The 12,222-nt window shown below is 43.2% G+C and overlaps 1 protein-coding gene across 3 annotated transcripts; it reads left to right on the forward strand.

Annotated features, from left to right (window-relative positions):
* Positions 1 to 184: 184 nt before the first annotated feature.
* LOC306832251 (solute carrier family 35 member F5-like) lies at positions 185 to 11,599 on the forward strand. Of its 3 annotated transcripts, none has more exons than XM_079356773.1 (15): positions 185 to 371; positions 994 to 1,100; positions 1,638 to 1,779; positions 3,214 to 3,363; positions 3,731 to 3,793; positions 4,480 to 4,561; positions 5,086 to 5,279; positions 7,074 to 7,155; positions 7,591 to 7,678; positions 8,537 to 8,601; positions 8,689 to 8,793; positions 8,975 to 9,134; positions 9,220 to 9,310; positions 10,185 to 10,339; positions 11,481 to 11,599. In XM_079356773.1, exons 3-15 carry the CDS (start codon positions 1,645 to 1,647, stop codon positions 11,560 to 11,562), a joined length of 1,452 nt encoding a protein of 483 aa, XP_079212899.1. In that variant the 5' UTR covers positions 185 to 371; positions 994 to 1,100; positions 1,638 to 1,644; the 3' UTR covers positions 11,563 to 11,599. The 3 variants fall into 3 exon arrangements, with proteins under 3 accessions (XP_079212899.1, XP_079212901.1, XP_079212900.1); XM_079356775.1 differs by having other exon boundaries at positions 5,089 to 5,279; XM_079356774.1 differs by lacking the exon at positions 185 to 371 and adding an exon at positions 586 to 797.
* Positions 11,600 to 12,222: the final 623 nt, after the last annotated feature.

Here is a 12,222-nt window from a genome sequence, read left to right on the forward strand (position 1 = left end):
GAATCTACTAAAACAGTAGACGAGTAGATCAAAAGTTGCAGAAAAAATCTCAAAATTGGTTAGAATGCAGGAAAAGAGATGTTTTGTCTCTTCCACGGCACTGCTAACTTTAATAGACTGCATTTCTGTATGAATATGGTCGTAAAAGAAGTTTGAAAAGACGAAACGCTTTAAGACTTCACTTCCCAGAAGCCCTTGCGGCATTATAAGTGATGTCACCTGATAGTGAAGACAGGAAAGTGTGCTAATGTTTACAACCGCCGAGCTGTCAATATTTGTATCGTAAACTTGGGATTGTGTCGATATTTGAACAGGAAATGATCAAACAAGTCAACAATGGTGCGAGATGAATTAGGTTTTATCTCATTCAGGTAAAAACAAACTTATTAATTAAACATTTAGTCACTTAAACTATCAAGCTTGTTAGCTTTTAGCTCGTCAGCGTTACATCCCTGATCAAATCTTAATAAGGTTTAATTAATAACACTGGAGGTGACCGAATTCATTTTGAATGTGTTAACTTTACATTTTATTAAGAACTGAAGTTTTACTTATTGACCTCTTGTCGACTACAGTTGCATAGCAACTTAAACTGTTAGCATTAAAGCTATGTGGCTAGCTTTTAGTTATTGCAGGAGAGGCTCTTTTAACATAACAACACTTTAATTTAATCTACAAGTTTGTAAAACAATATACATACATATCCTGTTTCTAGCTACGTGCACACAGCTTCGTGTTGCTTTTGTTTACCTTGCACCATCTTCACCTGAAGTAATGCTAGCTAGCTGTGGCTAACAGTAAGAGCATATTTGAATGTACACATATAGACATGTTAGTCTTTGTTTACTTTTATTTATTTAATGTTGGTCTTTATTTAGTTTTTAAAGCATCAGAGTGATGGCCTGCCTGCTTATGTGTCCTGTGATTGCAGCCTCAGTACTTTGTTTTTTAAATGAATAACTCTTGTCTTTTTGTTTCCTTTTTTTGTGGCAGGTTTTCCTGACATGTGAGTCTCATGGTTTCTCTTCATATTCTGAATCACACCGTAAATGTGAGCTGGCCTCCACACAGAGCAGAGGGTCAATCATCCTGTCGAACAGGTGTGCACTGCCATTTCAATAAGTTATTTTAAAGAGACGCGTAGCTCTGCCTGTGAATGTACTTCCTGTCACTCTCCACACATTTACCTCTTTTGTGGATATTAGGATTTTCATCTGCAGAAAAAGATGAGAAATATGGGCTTTCATTTATTTTTTCATTTCCCTCCTACATTTTTATTTAACTTTTGTTTGTCCAGGAAAAGTCTCCATTGAGGTTTAAACCTCTTTTTCAGCAGAGTCCTGATCCTGCATGACCAGACTTCAGATCTATTCTATTCACATTGTTTTATTAATCATTTTTGTTGGATTAATAAAACACAAACAGAGGTACTCCCTGATGTTTGTACATGTGAAAAACTAGATTACTGAGATTTGCTCGCCGTCTTTGCAGTCCCTCTTCAAGCACCACGCTGCTGTTGTTATTAGATAGATGTTCTCGCTGGTGTCAGGCTGCATTAAAAGTCTTAACCAATCAACTGTAGCAGTAAATCTGAATGTCTTGTACCTGAACATGTTGTTGTTGTCGTCTCTGAACAGGGTACTGATGGAGTGGGTGTTCATCATGAACCGGATGAGCTCTCAGGGTAGCTCTGCAGCCCAGCGGAGGCGGATGGCACTCGGGGTGGTCATACTTCTGCTGGTGGATGTCATCTGGGTGGCCTCCTCTGAGCTAACATCTGTAAGGACTTTATCACACTCAAACAGTTTTGTTAATTTTGTACCTGCTGCTACAAGATGACCAGAGTGTATTGAACTGTTCTGGGACCAAGAGGCAACAGTCTGAGTAATAAATCAGCTTCTTTTTAAATTTTCTCTGTTTCTCTCCAAACAAATGATCATAAAAAGCTCAAATCCTTTAAGCAGAGTTTTTATATTTATGAACTGGGGCCCTCTCTCTACGTGTTTTGTGTGACAATGATTAGCAGATATAAACCATTAAGAAGTGCTTTTTTTCAGATTGTTGCTTAAAGAGATGAAACCTTTTGGCTGTAGAATAAGATGCATATTTGACATCATTTGACAACACGTCCATCTTTACAACGTCGTCTTCGACATGGACACAAAGCAGCAGCAACAAACCACCAGGCTCTGAAAGAATGATTGTTTATTCTCACAGGAGTAGAGCGATGTAAAAACGGTTTCTAGTTTGAAAATAAGCCGGGGATTCTTTCTGTAACGATGTCAGACGCTGAACAATCGTAAAACAGTCTGCGCCTGTCAGTGGCACGCGCTGACGCCTTCCAAGGCGCTTCTTTGATTGGGTGAATGTCTCCGCAGGGATCACAGTGAAGCCATTCCAGAAATGTGGCAGCTGATGGCTGAGGAGATTTACTGGAGCAAATCCAGCATGGTTTTATCCTACAAGTCATTTACACACAGTAACATGTATTTACCTTTCTGCGTTCACTTAAACACAGTTCGGTATCCGAAAGTTACAATCCATATTTTTCCTTTCAGAAACTTCTTAGTTCCAGCTGCTAAAGGTTAAATCCTTGTAACAGCTGATCCTCTTACGTGTGCACTAAGTTTTAACTTTGCAGACCCTCGAATGTCTCCACGTACTGCTGAGTAGTTTCACACTAAAGATCATCTCACAGTGTCAAACATCTTAAAGGGGCGTCGTACGGCCTAGCGGTTGCGTTGTCAGCCCAGGCTATAGTCCTCGTTGCAGCGGCCGTGGGTTCAAATCTGACCTCTGCCCTTTGCTGCGTGTCATCTCCCGCTCTCTCCTCCCAACATTTCATGTCTCTCTTCAGATGTCCGATAATAAAAGCAAAAAGGAATCCGAAATATATCTTAAAAAAAGAACACATACTTTCATTGCAAGCTAACTACAGGAAGAATGAAAGAAAGATACACCAGTAACTTTAGCCAGAGGACACATGTACTGCTGTAAAGAGCACAACGACTCCTTCTGGACAGCAGCAGAGACAAACCATCAAGTGTCCTAGTTCAGTTTTGCAAAACAAACAGGAGTGCATGATGGACAAATAACGAACAGAGAGTGCAGACTTGTGTAAATCAAACCTGGGGCAGAAAAATGAAGATTTTAAAGCTTAAAAATAACGTGCCGGTTCAAAACGTAAAATGTCCTCTGTTTGTTTTTCCACAGTACATTTTCAAGCGGCAGGAGTACAACAAACCCTTCTTCAGCACATTCACTAAGACGTCCATGTTCGTTCTGTATCTGCTGGGCTTCCTGCTGTGGCGACCCTGGAGGCAGCAGTGCACGGGAACCCTGAAACGTCGGCACTCTGCGTTTGTAAGAAGCCCGTGCGCTCCGTGTCCACACGGGGGCAGCATGTTTAAATGTTTTACTCGGGAGTCATGCACATCATGGATAAACCCTTTGTGACATCTGTCCAGACATTTGACGTCCTAATCAGATCAGCACATCTAAACTGGAATCAGTCAAGTACATCCGGGATTCATTCACAGTGAAATATAATCTTTACATTTACTTCCATTGATCCATTAAAGCTTGAGGAAAAGATAGAATTAGATTACAAACTAAAGTAGAATAATTATTTATTTATTTGTTGTCATGTCAGTCCCCACAGCAGAACGCAGATTTCTTGTTTTTTTTTTTGGTGCTGAAGTTGATCATTTAAAATGGTTTGTTTCTTCAGTTTGCGGATGCTGAGGCCTACTTTGCTCCCTGCAGCACAGACACCACTGTGAACAACTGCTTGGTAAGTTGTTTTCATTGAGAAAATGATCACTCTTAAAAGCAGAGTAGGGAGAGCTGTAACCGACTCTCGTGCTGAAGTGGGTTTTTGAAGTTTTGGCCTCATGGGTGCCAACCACGACATCGTCAGCGCAATATGAACTTTCAGAATCGACGCTTCGCAAAAGTCTGAATTCATCGCAGTAAATAAAAAACTAGATTAGTTGTTTTATCAGTCTTTACTGTACGTGCATGTTTGAAGGAGGTACAGCTTAAACGCTTCAACGTGTTTCTTACAGCGAGATGAAAGTCCAGCCAACTATCAGACGAGTTGTTGCCATTTTAATTGTCAGCCTTTCTTTGTGGGGGGGGGTTTCAGGAGGGTCATGTTGTAAAAACAACAGAACAGCAGATGGACATTAACGCTGAGTTATTGTTACCGAGCTTGGTTTGGTTAAATATTAAACAGAATAATCAGATCGTACATTTTCTAATATCACGCAGGCGTAGAAAGAAGCTTTTATTTGATTTTCTGTTTTCGTCATATGGCGATATGTATCTCGGATAGAAAAGTGTGCATGTGTTTAAATTACACCCAATACAAAATATTACCATCACATGAGGTGAACAAGTGAGTGCAGGAGTGTATGTATGTTATTGGACCAACAGGATGCAGCTGTGACGCTCTGACTTTGTCCCTCTTCTCCGCAGAGCGAGCCGCTTTACGTTCCGGTGAAGTTCCAGGATGTCCCTGCTGAGCACTCAAACTGTTTGATTGGAGACTGTGAGTCTGGTGAGTACGTAGTTGATGCTGTCTGTGTTTTAATCAGTAACATGAAGCGTGTTTATTCACTTGGTTAAAGAGTATCGGCGTCTGAGCGACCTTGGACACGAGGAGCCTGCAGAGCCTTTCACAAAGGACGCTCTTAAAACACACGCGTCGTTGAAGTCCAGACGGATACAACAATGAAACCTCAGCGTGACCCCAAGTCCACCCTCAGATATCAGCTCTTTCTTTCCTCTCTCTCGTCTCACAAAGAATCCTGATAAGAGCAAACGATCAGAAGGCTCTGCTCTGTCTTCAGGCTGTTTCACAGAGGATTATTTTCTGCAAATCTTTTTAATGATGCTGTTCAGGAACCTTTTTTAACTGGCCTCTGTTTGCAGAGCGGGCAGAAAGGCGGTGTATTTAACATCAGAACATGTCAAGTTTCTCTGAGATGGATGTGTGTGTTTCAAACCTTTGTTTTATGTGTGACACCTGATGATGTTTTTGGCTGCGTGCTGAAATGACGTCTTTTTTTTCCTTCCACCCAGCAGCCTCCAAAAAGCAGCGAGTACGCTTCAGTAACATCATGGAGGTGCGTCAGCTTCCCTCCACTCAGGCCCTGGAGGCCAAACTGTCCCGCATGTCGTACCCAGCTGCCAAAGACCACGAGGCCATGCTGCGCTCAGTGGGCAAGCTCACCATCACTGATGTGGCCAAAATCAGCTTCTTCTTTTGTTTCGTGGTGAGTCGAGCCGACTTTTAGTTTCAAAACACGAATCAGACGCGATGTTTGGTGCATCTAACAGAGAGGACAGAGGAAGGGAAGGACGTGTGGGGAAGAGGGCGGCTGTGGCTGTAGAGTCGGTCGTCTCTCAAACAGAAGGTTGGGGGTTCGATCCCCAGCTCCTGCAGCAACATGTCTGACGTGTCCTTGGGCACGACATTTAACCCTGAGGTGGCACCACTGCTCTGTCGGTGTGTGACTGGGATAGTTCATGCTGATGGTGACTTTACACAGCAGCGTCTGACATCACAGTGTGTGTGTATGTGTAGGTGTGACCTGCGGTGTCAAAGCTCTTTGAGTAGTACCCAGCTTGAGTTCAAAGAGGAAGCAGAGAGGTTTTACAAGTCAGAGATGTGTTCTGATGAATGATGGGAAAAGTCTCCGTATCCTCATTTCAATTCTTTTAAAACGTTAAAAAAACAAACAAACAAAAAGTAAAGTTGTTTAAACGTTTGTGCAGGTCGTTGGAAACACGTCTCCCTGTAAATATTCCAGTAATCTCAAGATGAAATGAAGCGACACCTGGCTCACAGTTTGACTGGACATACGACAGATCAGCTGTAACGTGGATGTCCTTCACGTGTGGGATGGACGCTTTCATCACGCTGACCTCTCCTGTGTTTCTTTGTATTTTTAAAGAGAGAACATTTGACATGTTTGGTGTTGGAGTGCAGAGTGTGATGGTTTATGAGCATCAAATGATAACATCACTCATTAATCATGGAGCTTTTTCACTGATTAATTGCTTTTCATTAGTGGCTCATCTTCTCGGAGCGCAATAAAGAACCTCGAGGGAAACGTTCAAACCGAGTCAGGGACCAAATGAAACCACGTCAACGTTGTCAAGAGTTTGGAAATGATGTGAGGAGGATCATTACACTCCTTCTCTCTCTGTGCTGAAAACTTGATCCTGACTGAAAGATGAGAAGATTGACAGCCGACGAGAGAGATGAATAACTTTTGATTTAATTCCACGCATGCCCATGCTTTGCCTTTCACCTGCGTGGCTTCATCAGGTGAAACATGTCTCTTAGTGTCTGTCATGCAGACTCTGCCTTTTTCTTCATCATCTGACTCTTATTTGATTTTTCTGTGGGCTCATTGATGGAGAGAGTCGAGGGGCTCATGTAGCTGCAGACTGTTTGTCTCAGTCAGTTTTATAAAGTGCAGGTGGAGCTGATGTTTCTGTGTACTTCAGGTTCGGTGCTTATTTATTTATTTATGTTTTCTTGAATTTTTCCTTTTTTGTAAAATTCCTTTTAAAAGAATTGAATATCTTCAATCTATATATTCAATATCTTCATATATTTGTTGTCTCTGAATCTGGCCTTGTTTATTATTCTCCGACCCGCCTGTTGTTACTGCTGTCCTTGTAAAGCACTTTGTCACTTGCTCTCTAAATAAAGGTTATTGTTATTATTCCAACACTCGTTTGTTTCCTGGAAATCCTCCCGGGCGGGTTCAGCTTGGATTTCTAATCTCTGCCTCCACAAAGACTCACACTTTGAAATGTGAAAACATTTCAAAGTGAGCTGGAGCTGCAGCCACGTGTGCACAATGCATTCTGGTAAATGTAGGCAGAGTGTGTACAGATGAGTCACCTGGAGCTTTTTTTGGTCAAAGAAGTGTGTTGGTGAGCCGGAGTGATTAAAGTGTGTGTTATGATAAAGTGAGACAGACGTGTTCATCATTCAGTCTGCTCCTGATAAAAACATGTCTCATCACTACCTACTGTGTGTGTTTTTCTCACAGTGGTTCCTGGCTAACCTGTCCTATCAGGAAGCTCTGTCAGACACACAGGTCGCCATCGTCAACATCCTGTCGTCCACGTCAGGTAGATCTCTCTCTCTCTGTGTCTCTCTCTCTCGCTGTCTCTCTTTCTCTCTCTCTCTCTGTCTCTCTCTCTCGCTGTCTCTCTTTCTCTCTCTCTGTGTCTCTCTCTCTCGCTGTCTCTCTTTCTCTCTCTCTCTCTCTCTCTCTGTCTCTCTCTCTCGCTGTCTCTCTTTCTCTCTCTCTCTCTGTCTCTCTCTCTCGCTGTCTCTCTTTCTCTCTCTCTCTCTCTCTCTGTCTCTCTCTCTCTCTCTCTCTCTCTCTCTCTCTCTCTCTGTCTCTCTGTCTCTCTGTCTCTCTCTCTCTCTCTCTGAGCTTGTGTTAGGTCGAAGCCCTCCTATGTTTTTTTTTCTAAAGTCAAATAATTTACCCACAAGTCTTTGCCCGGTTTGTCTGCTCAGCTGTCTGACTGAACTCTCTTCTTCTTCTCGCTCTTCAGGCCTGTTTACGCTCGTCTTGGCAGCCATATTTCCCAGCAACAGCAGCGACCGCTTCACCTTGTCTAAACTGCTCGCCGTGGCTCTGAGGTGAGAGAGTTTCCCGTTTACAAACCGGAGGAGGTACTTCACATGTATATTTCTGTTCTCTACACCTCATCCAGGCTCTTTTCAGGAGTTACACAGCCGTCGTTGAAGTTCCTGAAGTTGACTTTCTTTCTTCTTTTTTTTTAGTGTCTTTTGATTAGAAGCTTCACGGCGTCCCAGCTTCTCTCCTCTCATTACTTCTGGTTCACGCATGTTTTCAAACAAATCCAACCCTTAACTCTTGCTGTATTAGCAGCTGCATACCTAAGCACATTACACTAATCTCAGTCTGACCCAGATATCATAGCTTTCTGTTAAAGAAGCCCAGGATTAGGAGCAAAGTAAAACAAGTGGCTGAAAGTGAAGCGAGTCAGTCATCAGTGACTGTCTCCACTTACAATCCTCATGTTGCTCTTTGGTCTGGTTCAGTCTCTTGAAATCATCTCTGTCAGGATCCCATTCCTCCGCTGGTGTAGTGCAGGGTAAACTTCTTAATCCGCTCTGATTCACACCATCGATTGAGCCTCAAACATCACTTGTATGCTGTCTTTTATTTTTCCTGGGACGGTGAAGGGATCACCCTCCCTGCTCTCTCTCTAATTGGCTCGTGCGCTCTGAATAAACATGTGAGAGGAGTCTTTGTTGTCACTGTTTATGACAGAGGCCGTTAATCCTCGGCACCAGCTTCATGTCCACTCCTCGACTGAACGTATCGCTTCAGTTTGTTCAACTCCATGCGTGCTCAGGTGTCAGTTTGACCTGAAAGATCTTTCAAACATTTTGTCTTCACGCTCTGAAGAGTTGTACATTTTTACGACTCCTCGTGTGTCTGACTGACTCGTCTCTCTCTCTCTTGTGTAGTATGGGAGGCGTGGCCCTCGTCAGCTTCTCCAGCATGGACAGCCCAGATGGAAAAGGTGTCACAGGTAACCGTAGCGATAGCGTGTATGCGTGACGTCACTGTGACAGACTTTATTAGCTTCACATGTAACTGGTTTTATATTCACATGAAGGTTCTCTGTGGTCGCTGGCCGGGGCCATATTGTACGCCGTCTACATCGTCATGATCAAGAGACGAGTGGATCGGGAGGATAAGCTCGACATCCCCATGTTCTTTGGTAAACAGATGTTCACTGTATCCTGTCCAGTCCTGAATGTGGCGTTTTAGCGGTCTCTGCACCCGGGTGTACTCAAACAAACCGAGTGTTGCAGTTTTTCCCTTCATGATTTTGCCGCCTCTGGAGCGGACAGAAGGAGCGTCTGGAGCGGTCTGAACCCGAGCTTCTGTTCCTCTCTCAGGGTTTGTGGGTCTGTTCAACCTTCTGCTGCTGTGGCCCGGCTTCCTCGTGCTTCACTACACGGGCTTCGAGGCCTTCGAGCTTCCCAGCCAGCTGGTGTGGACCTACATCCTCATCAACGGCCTCATAGGAACCGTCCTCTCCGAGTTCCTGTGGCTCTGGTAAATGTCTCAGAATCATCACATTATACCTGAGACTCACTGTGAGATACCTTTAACCCATGATGAGGATGCTTTCTGTGCACAGGGGCTGCTTCCTCACCTCGTCTCTGATCGGGACTCTGGCTTTGAGCCTCACCATCCCTCTCTCTATTATTGCAGATATTTGCATGCAGAAGGTGAGTTTCCCACATTAGATCAGAAATAATGTACCTGTGGCATAAATGTGACGAAGAGGAGAACGCATAATGAAGAATGTGCTTCATATCGGGACACTTTGAAAGAGTAAATGCACAGTTTTATAAACTCTTATTTCTCTACATATATAAAGAGGTCTAAATGATTTAAAGGCTCTTCTGAGATGGACCCTTCAGTTAGACTGCAGACGTTACATCTCTCTTTAAAGCCAGCAGACTCATTTTTACTCTGAACAGAACACACACGTTGTTCAATCACTGCTTTCTCTTCCAGCTCATGTTGGTGTGTGAGATGTGCTTAGATTAGGTCTTCGATTTGAAGTTAGCATTCAAAGCCCCAAAGTTACAAAATAACACAAAATAGATTCCCGACCGAGGCTGCAGAAGAACTGCAACTTCCTGTTTTTTGTCAATAGAGCTTTGTGTCTTTGGAGACAGTTTGACTTCGACCTTTTCTCTTCAGATCACGATCAAAGCGTGCCAGTGTAGAAACCAGGCACGAGGTTGTTTTTAATGTGCACATTTCCTCTGCAGCCGTTTTAAGCCGACGCCGCACTACTGCACAAATAACAAAACTCTTCATAGATATTTGTCATTTCAACCCCAAAATATCATGAAAAAAAGTTGTGCAATTTCTCATACAGAAAAAACAAAGTAAAGGTCCGCACACGGTGATAAACTTTCATAAGTCAACGCTTGGATCCACAGTTTTATTAGCTTGCACGTGTGCACGGTGGTCTTCTTGAGGAATTCCCCAAATATGACTGTTTATTAAAGTTCAATAGATTTCCAAACTGCTCAAAGTCTGACGTAGTGACTGTTACAGCTGATTTCCTGTCAATGTGTCCGTGCATAGGTTCGCTTCTCGTGGCTGTTTTTCGCCGGGGCGGTCCCCGTCTTCCTCTCCTTCTTCATCGCCACGCTCTTGTGTCACTACAACAACTGGGACCCTGTGCTGGTGGGCCTGAGGAGGGTGTACGTCTTCATATGCAGAAAACATCGAAGTCACAGGTACAGGTCTGATGCTGCAGAGGGATCGCTCCCTGTGACACACAGGAGCATTTCTTACCTTTAAAAAACAAAACACACTTCTGGAGAATGGACACCTGTTTGAAGAAAACCTTTAAAAGGAAACGTTTTAACTGACTTCACTCTTTTTAGGTCACATAAGCAGGGACTATTTTAGAAACTGTTATTAGATAGAGGAGCACTTCTGTGGTTTTACACAGCTTTCATAAAGTTCTCAACTTATTCGCTGTGTGGACGTGAAAGACGAGGAGAGAATAAAAGATGGACGTGCTGAAGAAAAAGAAGTGTGATTAATTAATGTTGAACAAGAGTGAAACAGATCTCCTTTAAAGTCATCACAGCAGCAAATAAAGATGACCTCTTTACAATAGACGTGCGTTACCCCGCTCCCATAAAAACAGCCACTTTGGGACTCACAGTTATCTAACCTGACTCATCACATGGGCTCTCTCTTTCCTTCAGGCGGCATGTTCATCACTTTGACTCATTTTCCAGCAGACTGCCTCGATAACGTCAAACGCGGTTACCATGACATTTGTGACGCAACAGTTAAAAAGAGTGTATGCAGACATGCACGCTTAATGGGGGGAAATTCTGCTTCCATGAGCTCCTTTTGTTAAAAGGCGAATGGAAGATATTCTACACACACACACACACACAGACACACACACACACACACACACAGACACACACACACAATTTGGGGACTCTTCTGGGTTCATTTATGCTCAAATTGATTTCTACGAGTTAACAGAGGAAAGCCATTTCAGATAAAAAAGTGAATATTCTGCACAATGGTTCTCAGTCTGCTGTTCAGCAGTGAACACTTTGAACGTTTTGAATAGACGTCCAGTTGTTTTTCATTGCGTTGTGGCGTGTGACCTATTAAAATGAGTTGACCCGAAACCAATTTTTCTCCTGTGACATTCGCACAAGGACGAGCGCGAGTCCATTTGCAGCCACGCTAAGTTAACTCTGTAATCAGACGCACACGCCTGACTGACAGTCCTCGCCGTGGCGGTTATCTGCCCCATTCTTCTGTGCACACTTGTTCCCATTTAGTGAAGGATGATTATAATGAGGCTGTTTGTGGTGATTGACACGCCGTTTCCTGCTCCCACAGACAGACGGATGACAGCGAGCAGTGTGAAAGCCTGATTCCTCTCCAGACCGTGTCTCCCAGCGAAGGAAGCTTCTGCTCCTGATCCAGCAGTCCAACACAAAGTAAATGATCCACCTCTGCCTCGGCTCACTGTGTTTGTTTGTTGTGAAGATGCATCATTAGACATTTTGTTTGAATATAACCAGAGAAAACGTCCCACACCGAGATAAAGGACTTTCTGCAGCGAGGTGTCGGGAGCCGTTTAAAAGCTTCAGCTTCAGTTTGTAACTTTTGTTCTTTATGTTTCCTGAAAGAGTAATTCATCATAGTTGTCATGATGATCTAATTTCGGAAACATTTGATGACTTTTTGCAAAGACGAGTTTCACATGAACTAATTCTGAGCTGTTCTGCAGCGAAGTGATGGTTTGATCAGAGGCATCATGGGAACATCTGAACATCACTCGTGCTTAAAGATGGTGACTAAGTGTTGTGATCATTTTCACAGCAAAAAAAAAGAACGCTGCAAAGTTTATAGCTCTTCAGATCATGAAAAGTAAACTTGATTTTTACGTCCCCACCTTGACAACAGCTGGTGTCATTTATTTTATGTGCCTTCGTCGTGGGAGAAATGAGCTAATTATCGTTTAGCCGAGTAAGTTTTGGTCTGATGGTTCTGCACAAACACTTTAGCAGAGATAACGCGTCTCTGTTTAAGAAGTTTTCAAATGTCTGAGGAAAGGGAGGGGAATTGCAGAAGTTGT

Source organism: Symphodus melops (assembly GCF_947650265.1).
Source record: "Symphodus melops genome assembly, chromosome: 12".
NCBI classification, from domain to species: domain Eukaryota; kingdom Metazoa; phylum Chordata; class Actinopteri; order Labriformes; family Labridae; genus Symphodus; species Symphodus melops.